The sequence below is a fragment of the Amblyomma americanum genome, chromosome 5 (genome assembly GCF_052857255.1).
Source record: "Amblyomma americanum isolate KBUSLIRL-KWMA chromosome 5, ASM5285725v1, whole genome shotgun sequence".
Classification (NCBI taxonomy): Eukaryota; Metazoa; Arthropoda; class Arachnida; order Ixodida; family Ixodidae; genus Amblyomma; species Amblyomma americanum.
In genome coordinates this window covers 167,614,183-167,636,841 of record NC_135501.1, presented here as the reverse complement: position 1 = coordinate 167,636,841, position 22,659 = coordinate 167,614,183, and the positions used below count along the sequence as shown (strand labels likewise).

The following is a 22,659-nucleotide window of genomic DNA, read 5'->3' as shown; positions in this document are numbered from 1 at the left end:
AATTGCGCGCTTTCCGTCTCCTTAGCCTTTTCCTGTGTTTGTATCTTTTGAATGCGCAAACGTGGTTCTTCAAAGCAATGCACAAACTAGCCCAACAAGAAGTTCTTGTACCGTTCACTACAGTTGTGGCACATGCGGAATAAAACATTTTCCGGTAAAAAGAACTTCTTAATTCTTGAAGGTGCACCGCCATTGTTGAGTCTGCTCTTTGCCTGGGCTCTACCAGAAGCGGCACCTGCTCTGTGGGTTCATGAAGTCACCCCGTCTGCAGGAGAACGCCTCGGCGAACTGCGGCATGTTTTGCAGGGGCACGATGCATCGGGAACGGCTGTGCCAGTAGCGATCGCGCGCTGAACGCCGGGTCCCTCTAACTGTGCTGCACCACTTGAGACAGTGCGAGACGAAGAAAGTCTGGTCGGCGGTGAGGCCGATGTCCGGCAGGCCCGACTGGCGTTCTCTGTACGGCAGGCTCCGGTAGGCGGCGTACGCGAGCTGGATGCCCGCGAAGTCTGCGAAGCCCTCCGAATCAGTAATGTCGTCGGTCGTCCTCGCCCGTGAGTGCGATTCCGCCTGCCACCACAGAGTATGCCTTAGCTGAAGCACTGCTTCTATGCCCTTCACGCGCATGTAATGACACAGGACACTCCCTAGCCCCATAACAAGTAGTACTCCATAAACGCATGCACCGAATACCCCTGACACCAGACAATAAGAGGGGGTCTGATGTTGCTGAAACGCGAACATAGTCACATGTTGCCAATTGTGGTAGGTACAGAGGAGGCTTGGCTGGTTTTCGTGATAGCGTTAAAGGCCACGTTACGCAGCAAATCCAGTGTCGTCGTTGGGAGCGAAAAATTAGGGGCATGGCTCTGGCAGGTGGTCCTCAGAGAGCAACCTAGGAGGCAGAGGGGCCAAGATCATGTGACCTTGCGGCGTCCTCACGACCTGCCCACCAGACATATAGTAAGTCGAAGCAACTAAATGAATATGAACAATGGCCTCTCCCGCACCACTACTGCATCGCGGGTTGCCCACCGTGGCAGGTGGCAGTTAAATTAATTATTGGTCGCTTGGGAAGAGAAACCCAAAAAGCGCACATGGCCAGCCGCTGGGAGCACCTGCCATCGCAGTGCCAGAAGTGAAGAAATCCCGCGCCTTATATGAAGTATAAAAAACACCGAGTAAAACGTGCGGCCATTCAATAAAACATACCACGTGTCTTTTTCGTTTGCCTTCCCACCAGTAAAAATCAGCTGACCTTAAAAAAATTATGCGTTTTCTTTCTAACATCATTTTTATACATAGCTTGCACGTGACGTCACTTCCGCCCCCGTAAAGCTCTGGCGGCCATGCTGCCGAAACATTCGTCCGTCCCCGCCCCATCCGCTCAGCAGCCTCACCGCTCCTGGGATGCTTTCGATTACTTTCTTATCATTTAGGGCGCGACGCCTACTTCACAGAGGAATGAGACATTCCCATTGCAGGCTACTACTCTGATATTATTCTATTGGCGCTCGTACGCTACGAAGACAAATTGAAAATTTGCGACGATATGGGTCGGTCCGTACGCACTGCGTCCCGGAGTCGACACGATGATGGGCGTTGATGTATTCTCTGAAGTGACCCACGGGGATATCGTGTATGTACTCTTCCAGCTTTGTGACGTTAGAAGAAACGAAAGCCTGCAAATCATTGGAGGCACACAAAGATTTCTCCAGCAGGTGGGTGAGAAGGCCGTCTGCGATGCGCCTACGAGACGAAAAGCTCGGCCTCTGCACCGTCGTTGTCCGCTGCGGTGGTAGCGATCCGAACCGGCGTGCCTAGTGCTGTAGCCAAGATGCAGCCATGCGGATCTATAGTCTGTGTTTGTGTTGTCAAACAAATAGGATTTGACGTCAATCAAAACCGGAACATTCACTTCAGGATGTAGTCCTTGATTCCCACGTTTTCGCAAACATTTAGTTCACGGCACAGGCCCCTTACCTGGCACACATTGCTCTCAGCACACAAATAAATTGGTGTTTGTCGGGGTCCAAATCGTCGCGCTTCATGCGAGCCAGCCAAAGCTCGCGCAGATTCGTATCGAGAGTCTTGGAGCGCTAACACTTGCATGCCTATACGATTATCTTACGAATGCGGAAGATGTTGGTGTTAATCGGCTTCTTCTTTCGCTTGGAGCTGTCGTTACGGTTGGAGCACCGAAGGGTGGCACACAAAATCATATTGAATCTACGGATGGACGAGAACCAACGCAATGCGAGCTAACAGAGGCGGCGGTAGGCTAGAGGCGGTCTGGCGGTGGTTCGGCAGCATGGCCGGCTGGCATCCCACGGCCACCGGATGTGACGTCGACGCAAGCTATGCATAGCAGAGATGTGAGTGAAGAGAAACTCGAAATAATTCACGGGTGGACGTTCTCCCCTTAGTTTTGAAAACGTGATAGTCCTGGCTGTCAGTGGCCTAATGGTTTGAGCATCCGCCTCGCATGTGGGAGCTTCGGGGTTCAATCCCCACTGCCGTCGGCTACTCACCGGTGATTCACAAGTTGGGCTTCTACCGCACGATGTGGATTTAGGGTTGTTTGACGGCAGAACTTTTCTCTGATCCGTCAAGGCAACGGTTTTGTCCAAAACCCTTTTCCCAAGCATCTCACTCTAGAAGAGCCGAGCACCAGGCCGAGGGAAAACTTGTACCCATTAAAAAACCGGTGGGTACCCGGCGGCAATCCTGGTTCTCATTGCTGGAGGCTCGGCTTATCTGGGGCGAACTACTTGAGATATTGGCATTGGGCACCACTTTGTGTAGACGAAAAATACCTTGTGCCATGGCGCTCATTGGCCAAAGCTGCTATTGCGCTATAAAAATAACCATCACCACCAGCGAAGGAAGGGCTACAGCTCAATAATTTCAGGTAGGTTTAGGATTCGAGGTCACAGGAAAACCAAAAACCGAAACTGTTTTATATTTTAGTCTACCCCATGCCCCAGGTCGTTTAGAAGGAAGGCCAAGATTGAATCGACGAGCTTTTAGTCGATTACCGCTAGATATACTAAATTTTATACGAGTACATGAATACACGCAGTCGTTCTCAAGTTGATGCAGAGTGTAGCGACTTCCTCGTCCGAATTGAACTTCATGCTTAGGATTGCCGTGAAACGATTCAGAGCTTTACCATAGAAGAGATGTACAGACGTTCAAATCCTGACGTGCGCGAGCGGTGACTTTCCATGCGTCGGCGCTGTATGACGGGGCGAGGCTGGAAACAGCTTGAAGCTAAGCGCATATCGACAAAGCTGGACCCATCGTCTGCTAGGCCTTCTTAAGAACGTCACCCCACATTATCATACTTGAGAGGAATAGGCAGCGTCAGTAGGCGAATGGTATTGCTCGCATTTTATGTTTCGAAGATCAGTGCCGTAGGAACCAAGCCAGGAAATAAAATATAAATATAGGCCCAACACACTCAATAACGCGAAAAACCAAAGAAAATGGGTCGTTCGTTTGTTACTTCCTGACATAAACTCTTTTTCCATCTCTAGAAAAAAAAAAGGGGGGGGGGGCAGTTATCAACACACTGCGTTCTTTATGCTTCAGCGCGGCGGCGAAGCTGAAAGACAGCTGTGAGCCTTCAGTGAAGCTACTCTACAGGCCGTGCTCGCGGGAGCTTCTTACTGCTACCAAAATGCCACCTCGTATACCTCAAATGAAGAGAGTTTGAATTGTAGGAATGTCAATAGGCAGCTCATCGCAGAAGGAAATTGCTAAATCAAGGGGAGTGGCTCCTGCTTCAGTGGGCAGAATCATACGTGCCTACCGGGACGAAGAACGGATTGGGGATGCTCCTCGCTGTCTCACCAGAAAAAAAAAGTGAATAAGACTTGCAGATTGTTGCCTGTGCTAGTGACAACCCGTTCGTGACAGCTGGTGAAATAAGGGCTGCCCTCGGCCAGATGAATTAATCAGGCAACGGCTAAGGGAAGCAGGGATAAGGAACAGGACAGCTGAGCAGTAGCCCCTACTTTCCGACAGTGCCCGAGCAAAAAGGCTAGCCTTTGCTCAAGAGCATCTCCAATAGACCGTCGACGATTGGCGAAACGTTGCGTTTACAGATGAGAGCACCTTCTGCACACATTGAGACCAGAAACAAAAAGTATACCGACCAGTCGCTTAAAAAGTAAATCAATAACTTTCGTCTTTTGTCTCGTGGCTTGTTTTATTATACACGATATTATTATTTTGTTACCAACTGTCATTAATGCGCATTAAATAGTGCTTTCTTTAAGGCATTATCCCCGTTACGTGCACGACGTCAAGGCAAGTGGCCGAACATCTGTGAACGTGGGGGGGGGGGGGGGGGTCATCACGAAGGATGGCCTCGGGCGTCTTCATCGCATTGATGGCCGGCTGTGCTCCACAACATATATTGCCATTAGTGACCACCAGCTGCTGCCTCACGTGCTGGATGGACCCTATTATTATTATTGGCTTTTGGGGAAAGGAAATGGCGCAGTATCTGTCTCATATATCGTTGGACACCTGAACCGCGCTGTAAGGGAAGGAATAAGGGAGGGAGTGAAAGAATAAAGGAAGAGAGAGAGGTGCCGTAGTGGAGGGCTCCGGAATAATTTCGACCACCTGGGGATCTTTAACGTGCACTGACATCGCACAGCACACGGGCGCCTTAGCGTTTTTCCTCCAACAAAACGCAGCCGCCGCGGTCGGGTTCGAACCCGGGAACTCCGGATCAGTAGCCGAGCGCCCTAACCACTGAGCCACCGCGGCGTAATGGACCCTACAGAGATGGAGATTTCCTGCTGCAGCATGATCTTTCACCGATCCACACGGCGCACGCAGTGACCGCACACCTCGAAAACCTTGGAGTGATGACCCTAGATTGGCCGCCAAAGGGCGCAGATATGAACATTATTGAAAATGTTTGGGGCATTTTAAAAGCCAACATGCCAAAAATGGGCCTCCACACCGCTACTCCAGGTGAGTTCTGGGAGGCCACCAGCAGACAGTGGGAAGAGCTGCAGGCCGACAGCGACCTCGTGCCGGCGCTATACGACTCTCTGCCGCGACGCATGTCTGCCGTGGTCGGGAATGACGGTGACTTCAACCGCTACTGGACGGCCTGTGTGCGCCCATTATTGGTCACACCATTTTTTTGCTTACCATTTCACCAAGAAGGAAGTGCATAGTACAATGATTTGCGACCTCAGTTTTCGTTGTTTCACTCAGATGCAAGATAAGTGCTGCAATATTTTTGAGATTAACACAGAATATTTCTTACGACCCTCACAATTAATGCGATGACACCCTTTGCGATGACACCCCATTTTGTTTGTCTTTACCCTTGAGGTATACTAGGAACATTTTGATAACTGTCGCAAACTGCCGTGAGCACGTCGTGCAGAGCAGCATCACTGAAGTTTCAAAGCGGTCTTATACCTTTACAGTTTCTTTCTCAATGACTTCACCTCCGCTCGTAAGTGTAAAGAACGCAGTGTGTTGATAACTGCCCTTTTTTCTAAGAGATGAAGAAAGAGTTTGCGTCAGGAAGTAACAAACGAGCTATCCATGCTCTTTGGTCTTTCGCCTGATTGAGCGTGTTCGGTCTATGTTCATATTTTATTTCCTTGCTTGGTTGCAACGACGCTGATCTTCTAAACATAAAACACGGAAAAACCATTCGCCTACTCACGCTGCATATTCGTCTCAAGTGCGATAATGGGGGGGACGTCCTTAAGAAGGACTAGTGTAGACGTGCACCGGGTCAGCCGTTGTCCAGCTGCGCATGCGTATTGGGCAGGTAGCGACGCACACCTGCCGCTGGACATGCGCACCTGCCATCGACTTATCCGCTACACATCTGAGCTAATAAGCCTCTGCTGTGTTAGAACCATCTATTGTGTCATATACCTCTGCAAGTGTGGTGTCGAAGTGCCTTAAGCTTTCGTACCTTTAAGTAGGCAAAGCGAAGGCAGAGAACCTTCGCTGTGAGCAGTTGCATTGTCCGTGAGTTGTTGAAGCGGACCCTGCGAACCTTGTAGTCGAATTCCATACCCTGAACGTCGTAGGCGTGCATTAATTCGTGGCCGGCGATCTGCGATGAGCACAGAAACGGTCAACGTTTATGCCGCAGGAGAAAAATGGTGCTTCTCCTGGTGCGTAAAGGTGCATTATTTTTGTTTTTTACACTGGCCACCAAGAAAGAAAAATACAAGAAGATGCAGCTGTTTTTAATGAAACTGTACGTAGGTAGTAGTGCTCTGTTAGTGTAACGAGTGGAAATGTTCGGAAGAGAATCTTTTCAAGATAAAATTTACCGATTACAAAAGCTTTGTCTTCATCATCTACTGTGTATCCCTCTTGCGAAAGGTGTTAGGAATTGTGCGTGTTGCAAACTGCGAACAGAAAGCGCTGTGTGATCGGAATGCAGCCACATCATTGCTAACATTTCTTGGGCGAATCTAAAGACGTGCATTTTGTAAGTGTAAAGGTGCGGAGATCAGAAAACGAAACACGCTGCTTTCTGGAAAAGTATCATCCCGTGTGCACGAACAGGAAAGGAGCAACATTGTGTGCATAAGAAAACCCTTACCAGCGGTTAGTATCCGCATGCCCACGCATCCAGATTTATATTCAGAAGATTTCATTCAAGGATTCCCATCAAAGTAATTCGGAGAGAACGGAAGAACAGTGTGCGAATAATTGGAAATGAATGAATGAATGTCGCTTTCTTTACAAATATGATTGTAGCGTCCTATAGTTTATAGGACATCACTTTTTTGCGCAGTAACTCTAAAAGTTAATTGCATAAAAGCATGCGCTCTCTAGCATAGGTTAAAGAGGCTCTAAAGATTTCCCTTGCGAGCATTGCATTGTGTGCGTTCCGTCTTGTGCGCTGCGTGCGCTCAGGAAGAGCCGCCAGTCTTCTCGGGAAGCAATGAGCAGATTCGAACGCATCGACTGCATTTTGTGCCCGCAAGAAAATTATACAGGACTTGCGCACTGCCATGGGAAAACCACCGCCCGTGATGGGAAATGTGACATTAGAGCCGTTGTCAAATGTGTCAATTCCGTTACAAAAATGTATTTAGACAGTCTATAGACTATCCATAGACAATCAACAGACCAACCTTAGAGGTGTCTATAGGCAATACAAATCCCATAAAAAGTCTATAGGCAATTTATAGATTTATGGTCATACAGTTTTAGTAGTCTTTTGTCTACAGACAGTCTATAGAGTATGAATAGACGAAACGAAATATCTATAGGAAAGCAACAGAGTCTTTAAGAAGTCTATAGACTGTCTATAGAGCAATTTTATTGGAGATTTACTTTACATACGCAATAGGTACTGTATTTGCCTAGTGTCTTATATTATAGGACTGCTCAAAAGTGGGCGCAGCGAAAAATATTTGTGTCAATAAAAGAATGATTCTTAATTTTTAAGTTCAATGAACGTTTCATATAAAAATATTGTGATTTCTCAATTTCCTGAAGACCGGGCATATATGGGTCTCATGGGCGAAGAGCTGAGAGCAGGCATTCGACTCAGCTACTAGACAGTTCTACGCACAGGCAAAGAGCCATTTTTCACAGGTAATTTGAGAGAATTTCATGATTGCGGCATTTTAATGAAAGAATTACTAGCTCCGCCGGCAGCGAACTTTTATCCCGAATCTGTATAAAGTGAGCAGCTCTGTCGTTGTTACATGGTGACTGTATAGTTGCGCACATGCATGAAAGAAAGCATATTACGCGATCGCATTAAGCTCCTGTTCAGCGGAGATACCATCGTTGTTGTTGGCTCTGGCACAACAAGAAAATCTCGATTGGTCGTGGGGTTCGTGGCATCACACGTTGAGCTGTGGAATGAAAATGATTAAAACTTGAGTTAAGTCGTCATTATGAGGACGTGGCATGAAGCAAACGTCATTATGACATGTAAGGACGTAAACTAAATTACGATTAGAAGGAAATCGGGATCAGTGATTGGGAATCGAGCCCATGACCTTTGATTTGCGAGTCAGACGCACTACCCCTAGACCATTAAGGAACATTTTTTTAGCAAGGCTGAAGGGAGACCTTGTGTATCTTGTGGTGTATCACGTGGCCTAGTAGGCCAACTGATGTATGCCAATGGGTGCGTGTAATTATAAAGATGTACTAATTAAGAAATAAAGTAGCAAATAACTGTTAACGGCTGTCACGTCATAGCCTTAAGGTCAAGGCTGTGTCCCCTAATTTTTCGGGAAGAACAGTAGCTGCAGCGTTTGAAAGGAAAAGATCCAAGAACCAAGTTACCGCTTCCGATTTAGCAGATATCTCAAAGCAGCTATGTTCCGGCTCTTCAGAGTCGGAGACTGCAATAACGAAGTGGGGCACAAGGAATTAGGTAACACCACAGAACTGTAAAAATTTATTTTTCACTACAGCTCGTTTTGCGAAATCTCTCGTCCACGGGTGGTATTCCATGATCCTTGATGTTCTTTCCTGCAGTCAACACACTGCTACAAAGGTAACTCATATATCGACAGGCGTACCTGTCCCAGACCCCCGTAGTTCACTGCAGCGGGGGCGTCGTGAATGAATACCGGCGGCTGCATCATTCCGGCGTATATGGTCATGGCGTTTCGGCTTCCATCGTAAGCAGCGTCGGCGTCGCCTATTTTGAGGTTCGGTGTGACGTTCCCGCTGAAGTGCTGCTTTGTCAGGAGTCGGTGCGACTCCAGATAGGCATCGAAGAAGCGAGAGCCAACTTCTGGGTAGTCCGCTGCATCCATATCGAGAGCGAAAAAAAAAACGAAGTTGACATATTGCTTAGTATTGGGCGGACACGTCATATGCGTGTTAAGATAAATATAATTAGAGACATGAATATCTTGATGTCAGAGTAACTTGAAACAGGGCAGATAAGCGCCGTAACAAAAGGACGCGATTGAAAAGAAGTGAAGAAGGTTGTTAAATCTTAGTAGTTGTGAAATTCCTTCCAGGTCCTTGTACTGATCATAGTACTCAAGTAATGATATACGCAACGAAAAAAAAGGCAAACCAGGACTACTGAAATAATAGAAGCGCAGTACTGAAAACTACAAGTTTCGCTGAAAATTGTCGCAATGAATTTCACGATTTGTGGTGGTGATGACACCGGGAAAGATAATTTCGAAGTGAAATGTCTGGCATCAGAGCTGAGCTGGGCAGATGAGCAGATGGTTCAAGCTCAAAGCCCCAGTAACATGATCCTAAGGCGTTCAAAGCTAAGAGGAAGTGGTTCACAGCGCCACATATATTAAAGTGAGGGCAAATATTCGGAGGGGAAAGAGATGTGTTTAGTTTGCGTAAAGCTAGCATTTTGCGGGAATAGGATGTAAGGCAAACGACGATAATCACGGGTATTATTTAAATAACAACAGGAAATTTGCTTCTGCATGTTTGAAACGGTAACACACAGAGGTGACAGGAAGAAACTTCCACCTCACGCCTATATTTGTAACAACAAGCATTCAGTCCACGCGAACCTTGTCTATCCTCAGTTTCTCGAAGAGTTGCACCAATATTTATCAGTTCAAGTAAGGCAATGGGAGCTAGAAGCCTTCGAGGTGAATCAATAAGCCAATCTGCCCATGGATAGATTAAAATTAAGTTGCATCAGGGGTGAACAAATGTGAGCCAAACAAAGTGGCTGCCGCCTGATCGATCGCTCACCGAAGTGGGCCTCCAATAGTGACTCGTTGCTGAGTCCGTCCGGGAAGCCCGCGATGAGCAACAGGTTCTCGGCCTTGTCATACATCATGCACCAGGCGTCCCCCTGTATCCAGTCTGAGTCGTTGATCTTGTTCTTCAGTGCTGATATCACGTCCATCGACACTTGCTTTGCAGAGGCCAGGAAACTCGGCGGAAGAGCTGAGGAGCGGCACCACCATTACGGTGGGTCATGGGTAAGATAATCATTTGGACGCCGTGAGATGGCTATAAATGGTTATAAGAGGCTGGGGCTGGAAATTCCAAGGCGAGATATTGGTAATGCCATAGATGAAATACATTTATGGAAGTATTAAGCCCAAAGCCCACGAAAGTAAAGAACAGGTATACAAAAGTCGCTGGTAGGCGAATATCAAAGTGGAAGACTTGGGGGCGCTACGAACGCAACGGAGGCGCAGAAGAATGAATAGAAGGGGTCCGGATGGTTACGACTGGTAAGTTGAAGCCACATGCCCGTTGCCTATTCGTCTGCTACACCAACTATAGTCCTCAACGGATCAGCATAAGTACAGTTCTTAGCGTTTTCCAGTCTTTAGATTACTCACTCACGCAATGTATGAGCAGCTTTAGCAGACATCACCCATGACAAGCGACCCCCCCTGCTAACACGACCAGCGATGATGGCTATAAAGAACATGGTTAAGGACCATGAAATCATTTATACATGACCAAAACGATGTGTTGAACGATTGCATGGTGATCCAAGCAAACAACGAAGCAAACAAAGAACAATGAACTGAAATTTCCAAGCGAGCGCGATACAGTCAATGTATACAGTCGAACCTTGTTATAATGAAATGGTTTATAGCGAAATAATGGATATAACGAGGGAACCTCGAATGTAACGAAGCTCCGTCGACACGTACCGTAACGAAGCTACGGCCACAACGAAGTAATCGCCGGGACCCTTCAAGTTCGTTACAGCGAGGGTCAACTATGTCAACAAATTCTCATATTCTCAGAGTTCAAGTATCGTCATTGTAAGAAATAGTGCGTACCAGTGCGAAAGTAGCGCTGCGCGGCGGCGACTGCCATGACGCTCGAGACAGTCTGGTAGCAGAATTCGGCGACAGGGCTTCGCTGCCGACTGTGCTTGCTCGTGGCCACTTCCATCATCTTCTGGCCGATCGAGAAAGGGAGGAGCCGGCGAAGCAGACTCCAAGCCAGTAGGAGACGAGAGTCTCCGCGTGCCATCCGGCTGTCGTCCATCAGCAGGTCCAGGATCCCCGTGGTGTTCTCCCAAACGAGCACTTTGTCCGTAGCCGTGAATGCGTATTCCGTGTAGTGCGTGATCAACCACACCCAGTGAGCTGCGCGACACGCGCGGTTTGAACATATTGGCTTTTGTTGCGAAGGAACCTCATTTTAGGCGACGACTGTTTAGACACAGTGGACAGCCGCCGATATTCCTTGTAACATAGAGTTTTGTAATCCTTGCTACATCATCACCATCATCATTATCAGACTGACTACACCCACGGCAGGACAAAGGGCTCTCCCACATCTCTCCAATTAGCTCTGCCATGTACTATAGCTGCGGCCTATCCCAGCAAACTTCTTAATATCATCCGCCCACCTAACCTTCTGCCGCCCCCTGCTACGCTTGCCTTCTCTTGGAATCCACTCCGTTACCCTTAAGGACCAGCGGTTATCTTGCCTTCGCATTACATGCCCTGCCCAAGCCAATTTCTTCCTCTTGATTTTGACTAGGATGTCATTAACCCGCGTTTGTTCCCTCACCCATTCTGCCCGGTCTCTTAAGGTTACACCTATCATTTTTCTTTCCATAGCTCGCTGCTTTGTCCTTAACTTGAGCTGAACCCTTTTCGTTAGCCTCCACGTTTCAGCAACGTAGGTAAGTACCAGTAACATACAGCTGTTGTACACTTTTCTCTTGAGGGATATCGGGAAACTGCCATTCATGACCCTTGCTACCTGGCGCGAGAAATAGCACACGATCCACATAGCAAGTTACAATACCATTATTGTTGAAGCTATAGCCACACGTCTAAGACATTAACTGTGCACCTGCAGCAGAGAAGTAACTCCTGGCACTCAGAAAATCTAGAGGCTCCTCTTTTAACGGAAAGTTTTGACATGTTTGTTTCTGAATAAATATACAAGTAAGTAGCGAAGGAAAGTAAGAGCTATGGCAAAGTAATCAAAGTCGTAACCTATATTGAAGTGATGAACAAGTTAAATTTGATGGTTCATCTCGAACCGGTTGCATTTAATGGTTCCAGATGGCCGCACAACGAGCGAACAATAAGCCATATCATGGCCGCAGAGACGTATTGGTGTAAATGATCAAAATGTCGATACTCTGGTGGGTCACACTGGTCAAATGTGACACGAATAAGGTTGGGATCTACATATAGAACTCGTTGTGCTGGGAATAACAGCGCGTAGACGAGGGACAAAGAAAGAAGAAGACGACAGGACCGGCGCTGACTAACAACGGAAAGTTTATTAGAAAAAACACGCAAAATATACTCATTTGACAACCACGGGCGCGTGCGCAACACCAAAAGCCACAGTGATAAATCAATCACTTAAATCCAGATACATTAGTTCACAGTCATGAACTGCTACAGAGGGGGTGCTCACGCATGAGTCAATGTTTTTATGAATATGAAACGCTTCACTGATTTCTCTTGTTAGTTTATCTTTGTGTTTGTACAGGATTCTAGTTTTATTAAAGATAGGTGTACATGATTTTTCAGAAGAATCAGGCTGGTTATTCCGGGGACAGTTCCTATAATGTAAAGCCAGATTTGAGGACGGAGCCCCTTTCAGAGAAGTGTTGTGGTCTCGTAGGCGGGTATTTAAGCACCTTCCTGTTTAACCTATGTAGGCTTACGAGACCACAACAGTTCTCTGAAAGGGGCTCCGTCCTCAAATCTGGCTTTACATTATAGGAACTGTCCCCGGAATAACCAGCCTGATTCTTCTGAAAAATCATGTACACCCATCTTTAATAAAACTAGAATCCTGTACAAACACAAAGATAAACTAACAAGAGAAATTAGTGAAGCGTTTCATATTCATAAAAACATTGACTCATGCGTGAGCACCCCCTCTGTAACAGTTCATGACTGTGAACTAATGTATCTGGATTTAAGTGATTGATTTATCACTGTGGCTTTTGGTGTTGCGCACGCGCCCGTGGTTGTCAAATGAGTATATTTTGCGTGTTTTTTCTAATAAACGTTCAGTTATTAATAACAGCGCCGGTCCTGTCGTCTTCTTCTTTCTTTATCCCTCGTCTACGCGCTGTTATTCCCAGCAGTATGTACCAACTCGCTCAACTCTCCGTTTTATTGAAGAACTCGTTGTAACGACAGATATCTGATGGCACCGTCACTTGGCGTAATACTGGAATCACCTGCGGTAATATGCCAAAAGTGCACACACGGTTAATTAAATCATAGAGTGCCAAACAACGAAGAAGACTGTTTTAGGAGGCGTAATTGAAGTAAAAGAAAACCATAATTCATATTTAACCGTCATGCTCCCAAGGCCCTAAAGTCTGCTGGAGATTCTAAGTATTGTTGGCAGCGAACGGATGTTGCGGAGCACACTTTGGTACTTCTACAATTGTGCAATGCCCGTAAGGAAATCAAGGCGGAAAATGTTGCCCCCAATATGAGTTCGCGTGCGATGCCTACAGGGAAATGCAACGAACCATCAGTAGCGGCATTCCTTGTGTGGCTTCCAAGTTGACCCACCGTTAACCGGTAGCCTGGGGGTGGGCGTCGCCGGATATCCTTTATGAAGTCCTTGACTGGGACGAAAGAAAGGGCGATATCGCAAACATAAGATTTGCAGATATAAAACGGTAGCCATTGTATCGATCAGTTAAGGAGGCTTTGGTGTGTTACAGCAGCCGAGAATGACGGCAGAAGAGAATAGTCCGTTTCATACCAATTTCGCAACCCTCAACTATGCTATGTAGGTAGCCTCCATGGAGAAGTGTGCCATTCAGTTGGGTAAGTCGCCTTTATCGGTGAATGTTTCCGGGACATGGGATATCTATAAGACAAATGCGATAATGTAGTTTTTCGAAGCTACAATTCAATCGAACGGCTTGACGCTCAATAAACATGCTGCTTCTGAAGGCCAAACTTCTTGGGATGCGCGATCAAGTACGATCTTTCTGATGTTTTTTGATGATGAATGACCTGCTTGATGTCTGCGCATCTGCCTTCGCAGCGTCGTTATTATAAGTAATAATCTAGTGGAAGCGTGATAAACACCGCTCCCGCATACAGTAGTAAATAAATTAGCTCTTGCCCTATTTACAGCCGTCCCGGTTACCTCAGTTGGTAGAAAGACTGTTCCGATGAAGGTGGTGGTCCCTGAATTTAAACCCGGATCAGGAAGAATTTGTCCTCGACTACGTAGTTTCCGTGAAAGTTGTATAGCTTAGCTTTGTAGCCGTATGGCTGCCCTTGGGTGGACGCTAATGAGTAATTAGTCCCTAATTACACAAAACGGGACTACACACTAGTATACACCGTAAGACAGGCGCTGCCTGCCCTTTAGAGATTATGCGCGTATAAAAGCCAAGCGCACTTCTACACGTACACAAATTTCCCCAAGTCCGATTGGAAGGGTATATACAATGGTATTAATTTATCAAAACGGCAGCGATCGAATTACGTAACGCTCTCAATCTGAAAAGAGTCCCAAAAAAGTTTCAGAATCCTGCTACCATTGGTCGGTGTGATAGATTGTTCAATCACGCGCTGTGACTAGGTGTGCCACGGGAGAGCATGCGCCAGCTTTGCGCCTATGTTGCTATCACCGGGTGCGCTGATAACTGCCCACCGCAGTAGGTATTTAAGCAGTGGAGTAGGTATTTAAGCAGTGGTATTCTTCCAATAAAGTGCTTTTGATTCTGTGCAGTGTGACTCACGCGTCAGTCTGTTAGTCGGCCTTGATCAAGCCCTGACCACAGCCCAATAGTAGCGGGGCGTTGAGGCTGTTTTGAGACAGTCTTCAGACAGAGTGCGTTCCGTAATTAAGCCTGCTAGCAGCCGGCGTTTGTCCTGTAAGGCATGATACTCCACTATTGAGTTTTCTTTTGTGAATACTTCTTTTGTCTTGAGAATAAAGCTACTCGCTCAGAATAAATTGCTGTTTCATGTTGTGTTGGGGTTCATAGCGCATAAGCAGCTGCAGCTATCATGTGCGGTATGCAGAGTTAGCAATGTCTGTTTGCTAAGCATTAGCATAATTTATGTCATGGCACCCACCATGAGACAGTAGCAAGGGAGCACCTACCGACCACCTCCGAACGGATGATGCTCTGGGCGAGCGGCACAGTGTCCAGGTCAGGATCATAAATGTCCAGCTCGTTTATGTAGGTTCGCACCAACTTCAAGTGGTCGTAATTCTTGTACTGCTTCTGCATCCATTCCTCGTCGTCTTGGTTGATCCACATCTGCGTCAGCGTGGCTTCAACAGTTCGACCTTCACATTTTCAGACCCTCCCCCCCCCCCCCCCCCCCTCTAATTGGCATAGAAATGCTTATTGCCAGAAGAAATCTGCAGAAAGAAATTGGCGGTGGTTTAGCCCTGGTTTAACCTGGAGTTACGCGATAGCTACAGCTGGCCGAGTGGAACTTGGTCACGTGACCAACCACGCGATCAGCCACGACGCCGGGAGCTGCTCAGCACCACGTGACAAACCACGTGACAGCGTGGCAGTGCAGCCACGCTGATGGCTCGAAATGCTACCGTAATGTAGCTATCGCTACAAAAGGGCATAGCTGAGCGAAATGTTTTTTTCTCCTGCCAGAAGAAGCAGCTGACGTGGATTGCATGAGGAGACCCTATAGGAAATGTCTTGGACGATGACGTTTGGGGAAGTACGACAGCGTTGAAATTTTGATGTGTAGTCAATTCAGGAAGACAGTGAAAAGTTTTGCGCATGAGTACTACTGCTTAGCAGTACGAAACTAGCCTAAACGCTGATTTTGTTGTCGTTGAAAAGTAAAAATAATCATTTATAAGAGAACAAATGTGTCTGAATTGGGGGGCAGGAAGCGGCTTAATGTGTCACCTAGGAGTGACACATTAGCTTTCTTCCAAATAAAAAGCTCTCTTCTCAATGCAAATTGAGTACATACACATGTCTACAAGTATTTTCTTATTTTATTGTCACTATGAGAAAGAGCGCTATCATTTGAGCCCCGAATCATCGCATTTGAAGCACAAACTGAAATCTTGTACTTATAGCGCCAGAACATGTTTTCATTCGGCGCATCTACATCTTGCTTACTTCTAAGGTCTTCTCGGTGGCATGAACCTGTTTCACGAAGGTGAACTTGACGAAAGCTGGGAAGCCGTATTCCAGAGAAAGCTGCGTGATCCGTTGCGTGATGTCAAAGTTGTGGTCGGAGGTCATGTTGGAGACGTCGAGTCCGAGCTTCCAGAGGAACGTTCGCAATGATTCCGCCTGCACGTAGGACGTTGAAATGAGCACTCAAGCAATGGGTTCCCGAGATAATTGCTCCGTCCAGCTGTTAAGAGGTACGTGAGCGTGATTTTCTGAAAGCTTGCCATTTTTGTAATCCCGACTAGAAGCTAATCATCGGACGCGGTAGCGTTAATGGGTCCCTTAGGCAGCTTGGTGTCTTCTTTGCATCCCGCTTCGCATACACGAACACTGTCGGGCAAGACACACAACTTGCTTGATGGCCAAGGGATAGCGTGTCTCATTTGCTTCCCAACGGTTACAGGCTTTGATTCCCATCTCATTACTCAAATTCTTTTCAGTGCAGTTAATTCACTTTACAATGTGACATGGCATAACGATGGTTGAATCATGTTGTGACCTAATAATCGCAATTTAGCAAATAATTTTTGAACTTTTCAATTCAGCAGCTCCACGTGTGACGTCACGCCCCTCTCGACCAATCCGGATTTTCTCGACAGGCCAACTATGACGAAGGGTTTTCTGCTCAACGGGATCTTTAACGCTATGGCGTAAGTAGATACCTTCAGCATATCGTATACCATGTTAACGTTACCGGAGTGCCGGCATCCCGCCCAGCGCGAGCAGTGCGCACGCGTTGATTGGTCCTGATGGGGAAAGCGTGCGCGCAGCTACATACACCGGGTGTGTGGTGCCATCTGGCGCGCTCAAGGCGATCTGCGCATGCGCACTGACGGCGCGTAGGCTTCCGGTACTCCGAGAGCGGAAACAGTAACTCGGTACACGGCATGCTAAAGTTGTTCAATACATCGACTTCACTGAAAGCTTTACTACTCCCGCTACGATGCTGGTAGTCGTTGCTCTTAGCGGAACGGGCACGGTGACCGAAGTTGTGGGAGGAAGTTATGACCACAGGGAAGGCATGGTAGAGCGAAGAATGCTTAGAAACCGTAAGGTGCTCTTTGCTTCTGGTGCAAGGCAAGTTTATCTGAAAGTAAGTATTCGTTTGGATGAAACGGCGTATTTTCAAAAGAAATCTGGAATCAAAGAGAGCAATAGCTCATTGCCGATAGTAAGAATGTTCTGGACCCGCAGCCTTTATCTTTTAACTTCTCACAAAATCCTACCCACTCAGTACGACAGGAAATGCACTTATGGAAGACGAAATTTGCACGACCTTCAGTGTGGCTAGACTGGGCACTGTTGTGAAGGCTTCTTCAAGCTTAACGGCAGAAGGGAACTGGTGAGGACTATAAGCGTCATGGAGACCGCGCAAGACCTCCGTGTGCACAGTGAGCGTGATGAGATTGGGCTATTCGTCTTGATTTCACACATCCCTCAGGATTTTAAAATTTAAGTCATTTTCTAGTTCAGAACCTCACAGATGTTATGGTTTCTTCGCAGCATTGACCCGGGCAAGGGGATAGAAGGGGCATGCCCCTCCGTTTAGCCAATCCTCCATAAACCGTTTAGGCCAGAAGCAGTGACAGTCCAAAATATATTTGCTTGTCGATTGCATACAGCAGTACTGCTCCTCACCATGGCAAAAAAAGGCGTGCAAGCGTCGAAAGCAGCGCTGTGAATCTTTCCGGGGTCGCGGACGGCAAGGTGCAAGCATACAACTGCTGTCAGCGTGCCGCAGGTTTCAACTCAGAGCCTGAAAGCCACTTCGCGCGAGTGTATGCCCGAAATAAGGGACCTTCGATACGACGAATATTTGCAAACAACAAATAAGCATAACTGTATCAACATTACTAGTGATAGGCAGTAATAAGTAATTCATCCTCAAGTGTACCCGTATCTTTCTGAAATGTAGAGCAAGGCCTCGCAGTTCAAACAGAACATTTTTTCAAGATAGGTATTTGCCGTGAGCGGCACACGCAGTCACTGGAAATTATTTCGCCAGTGAAAAGAGCTGCGCACCTCGGAGTTCCTTGCGTCGGATCCCAGATTGATGCAAGCCTGGAACAAGCCGGCCGCCTTCTCCGTGGCTGTCTGACCACTTGACGGGATCTCGATGGAGGCCAGCATGGTTTTGATTGCATTGTGCGTGTTCAGGCTTATCTGTTAAGAGAGTGGCAGCCGTAAAAACAAAAAAATTAGTTTTGAGGAAAGGAAATGACCCGCCACGGTGGCTCAGTGGTTAGGGCGCTCGGCGACTGGTCCGGAGTTCACGGGTTCCAACCAGACCGCGGCGGCTGCGTCTCGATGGAGGTGAAACGCTAAGGCGCCCGTGTGCTTTGCGTAGTCAGTGCACGTTAAAGATCCACAGGTGGTAGAAATTATTCCGGAGCCCTCCACTACGGCACCTCTTTCTTCCTTCCTTCTTCTCATCCCTCCTTTATACCTTCCCTTAGTTTGTGTATATTAACTCTCCCCCTACTTCTCTTCCTGTCCCCTCACCTCTTTCATTTCATTTCTCCATTCTGCCTGCTATCCTTTACTTCCGCTGCCCCAGCCCAGGTGCATGAGTATCGATGGCAGATGCCGGGGCTAGCAAAAATCTTTTCCTTCCTTTTTATTATTATTTTAATAAAAACCACTTACTACTACGGCGCGGATCAAGTGTCCGCCGATATGTGAGACAGATACTGCGCCATTTCCTTTCACTGAAAACCAATTTCTATTTTTTCTTCATTTTTTCAAAGGAAATAACGCAGTAACTGTATCACGTACCTTGGTGGACATCCGGACCGCGCCGTAAGGGAAGGGATACAAGAGGGACTGAGAGAAGAAAGGAAGAAAGAAGTGCTGCAGTGGAGGGCTCCGGAATAATTTCGACCACCTGGAGATCTTTACTGTTGCACTGACATAGCACAGCACACAGGAGCCTTTTGCGTTTCGCCTCTATCGAAACGCAGTCGTCGCGGCCGGGTTCTAACCCTAGAACAGCAGTTCCGTCACAACGCCCACAACGATTCACAGAACTCTGCGGCATATGACACCTATGTTCAGTCTAATTTTTGAATAAACATGTGCTTCTTAATGTACAATGCGAGTTCGGGTTGGGCGAGGTTTCATCAACAAAAAAAGGAACAAATCTGCTTCGGAAAGCTATACTGAGGGCGCATTACGACCTCCCTGGTATGTTATCACTGGCTACAGGCCGTGCAGTTTTACGAAAGGCAGAACACCGAAAATTAACTCACCTTCCCCAGAGCACTCGGAGCCCCTCGGAACCTACTGCACACAAATTCATAAAAATTGTCGCACGGCTTATAGGCCCAGTTGAGCGAATCGTTGATCAACTTTGTGGCAAGTTCAGTGCCGTACGGAGCGGGCGTAGGAAGCGTCTCGGGACGTCTGGTCGTGGAGTCCTGGGTGCTATGGCGGGTTGGCCTCGGGTGGATGGTGGATGTTCTTTCGGTAGTTTTCGGTGCCGGCGTGTTGACCGCTGAGCATGCAGAAGAAATAAGCAGCATCAGGCTAGCGCTAAACAACGTCAGTTTAAGTTATATGACGCCTGATTAAACAATAGCCGCTCCTGTGCCGCCCTGCACCTACCGGTTTCACATATGCATAACCCTTTCTTGGGCCAGGTACTCGACCTTTCTCATGCGAAATGTATTTTTAAAAAAATGGTCTTTGACACCTCCAGCAGCGGTCACGTGATATTTCTGGGAACGAGCGCTGGGCCGTGGCCCGGACATGATCGCGCGCGATGCTTGTCCGCAGCCGGTTTGCCACCGCTTTGCTGGCTTTGCCACGAAGGAAGCATCCACGCTAGCACCAGTGTCTGCCGCTGAGTTCAGGTCCACGAAGCTGCTCCGTTGAATACAACTTGTTTTATGGAAAGAAAACTTACTGCCAGTAATCGATTAGGGAAATATCTGAATTACCCGGGACATTATCGCTTTAAAAAGTAATCAATCACTAAACTTCAAGAAAATGAAATTTATAACAATTAATCAGTTACTTGTAACGGGTTGCGTACAACTCTGTTATTGGCTGCAGTGCCACCGCTGCCAACATCTTTCGAGCCGAATGGCGCGATTTCCGTATCAAAGCTTATGATTTGCTGTCACTATAAAAAATCAAAGGCACACTGATCCTAACATCAGAACTGCAGATAAATTAGTGTGACAACGTGATCTTTGTGCATGCGATGCAAAAAAACAAGTGCAGCAAGCGATGCGCAAACAATTTGCGAAACCTGCACACCATTCTAAAAATTCTAGTGATCCGCCATAGGCCGAGGCCGTATCGCCGTCTCATCAAACCGCCTGGAGCCTCATGATCCTATGGGATGAATAGCGCTTGCTCAGGCAGGAAGACCAAATCACGAACGCGTATGACACCAACGTTAAAACAAAGCAGCATTCACCGGCATCACTGTCTGTGCTAGTGGTTCTGTACAAGAAAGCATGTTTTATATTTGGTTAAGATTCACACCACCTGATCCTGCCAAAAGCTGAACAAAGGTTGCTGTCTGGCTTGCGTCTGATGTGAATAACATATCTCGCTCCTAACACGCGTGCGTTTCATGTAGAGACATCGAACAACGTCACTGTGGACGAATTTCAGACAAACGCAGTTCCAGCACCCTTTTATGTGCCACATAAAGATGAAGTTTCAGTTTTCTATGAAAGGCTAATCTTCAGCGCCTAATAAAGTGTTTACGACGGCTTTCTCACCGCCATCAATTTAGTTATTGGCAAAACAGACGCTCTTTTTGAAGCCTGTATGCACGAAAAAGTGCGCTGTTTACTTACAGAATGTGTGGCCTGGTCTAGAAGTGGTGCCTCGCGGAGTGGTGCCTTTGCGCCCAGCGGGCGACGAAGCACCTCTGCCCTTTCCTTTACTGCCGATGATCTCGACGTCAACGCTGTCGCTGGAGCTGTCATCTGCGTTGTGTCACATCAGATCAGAATGAAACATGTCTGCTTTGCAAGCCTGCTAAGCCGCTTTATGGCGCAACCGTTTTCTGTCCAGTCAGCAGTAGTGTAACTCGCGGGAAGACAAGACACGCTACGACCGCACCATTACCCGCCGCCTTGGTTTAGTGGTTAGGGCGCTCAGCTACTGAGCCTGAGTAGCCGGGTTTGAACCCGACCACCTGTGGCCGCGTTTCGATGGAGGCGAAGCGCAAAGGCACCCGTGTGCTGTGCGATGTCAGTGCACGTTGAAGATGTCCAGGTGGTCGACATTATTCCGGAGCCCTCCACTACGGCGCCTCTTTCTTTTTGTCTTTCTCTCCTTCTTTCTTTCTTTCTTTCTTTCTTTCTTTCGTTCTTTCTTTCTTTCTTTCTTTCTTTCTTTCTTTCTTTCTTTCTTTCTTTCTTCCTTCCTTCCTTTCTTTCTTTCTTTCTTTCTTTCATTCTCTCTTTCTTTCCTGCTTTCTTTCTTTCCTTCTTTTTGTTTCTTTCGTTCCTTCTTTTGGTTCTTTCGAAGAAGAAGGAGAAGAAGAGGAAGAAAAAGAAAAAGAAAAAGGAAAAGAAAAGGAAAAAAGAAGAAGAAGAAGAAGAAGAAGAAGGAGGAGGAGGAGGAGGAGGAGGAGGAGGAGGAGGAGGAGGAGGAGGAAGGTTCGAAGATAACGCTTGGGACAACCTGGTGGCTGGTGTTCTCGCCATTTTAACTCTCGCGTAACTGTTCTCACCAGACTCCATAGTTCCAACGTAGATGAAGGCGGCGAATCCAGCAGCTACGATGAAAAGCACGCTGTAGGTGAGGCCCTTGATCGTCCCTTTCAGGTCAGGGATGCTGCACAGTTGCGAAAATTACTCGTTTAGTTCCGATGCATGCAGGTTTAAGCTTTCACTTTCGAAGGCTATAGGCTGAAACATGTGGGCGGTGGAGAACAGGTCTAATACAGTGGAGTTACAACTTGTGTCGTCTAAGGGAAATCTAATTCAGTGCACGTTCAAATGTTTTCAATCTTTTTAATTTGCCACATTTGCCTTCTACCTGGGAACAGTTCCAGTGCTAATGAAATTTCTGCTGGGAGGCGCCGATAAATAAATACATTTTCAGCGAAATCTATAAGAAACGATATAGCTTGTTTAAGGGGTAGCTGGGATAAGCTTAATGGGCGCTGAATTCACAAAGCTGTCCAGTCATCAGAACAGTTGAGGATTTGTGGCGTTTGTTGGGGTGGATATTGGTCGTCAATCACACCTTGAGGACATTAAGACCAGTAGCCGGAACAGAGGGAAATGATGCTCAATTCCAAAGGCCAAACCGGTTAGTCATTATGCAACTGACACAGCTTCAAGGTGCAAAAGGGGCTCTGGGTGAAAGTTACAAAACACCTCAGTTTGCAGAAAGTGGTCCCACATGCTTTCAGATGCGTGAGGAACATTAAATAAAACGGGTTCCTCAGAACTTCCACCATTTCTGAGTTTCTGGAGGTTAATGTTTTGAGGCTATACGATGAGCTCTAGCCCGTTAAACGGAATAATGGCGCAGCATCAAGTGACGAGGAAAGCAGAAAAGCACGCACACTTACT

The 22,659-nt window shown here is 47.1% G+C and overlaps 1 protein-coding gene across 1 annotated transcript; it reads right to left on the bottom strand.

Annotated features, from left to right (window-relative positions):
* Positions 1 to 219: 219 nt before the first annotated feature.
* On the bottom strand, positions 220 to 22,338 carry LOC144134319 (neprilysin-1-like). The gene is made up of 13 exons (XM_077667257.1): positions 22,328 to 22,338; positions 21,810 to 21,913; positions 20,926 to 21,057; positions 19,363 to 19,607; positions 18,137 to 18,277; positions 16,058 to 16,234; positions 15,058 to 15,217; positions 13,457 to 13,555; positions 10,770 to 11,081; positions 9,715 to 9,912; positions 8,553 to 8,782; positions 5,963 to 6,106; positions 220 to 570 (listed from the first exon to the last, which is right to left on the bottom strand). The coding sequence occupies exons 1-13, from the start codon at positions 22,336 to 22,338 to the stop codon at positions 220 to 222; spliced, it is 2,304 nt and encodes a 767-aa protein (XP_077523383.1).
* Between the last annotated feature and the right edge of the window lie 321 nt (positions 22,339 to 22,659).

Coding starts and splice junctions, on each gene's coding strand:
- LOC144134319 (XM_077667257.1), bottom strand. Junction 15,218..16,057: donor CCACCGAGAAGACCTTAGAA/GTAAGCAAGATG, acceptor ACGCTGACGCAG/ATGTGGATCAACCAAGACGA. Junction 6,107..8,552: donor ACTACGGGGGTCTGGGACAG/GTACGCCTGTCG, acceptor TGCTCATCGCAG/ATCGCCGGCCACGAATTAAT.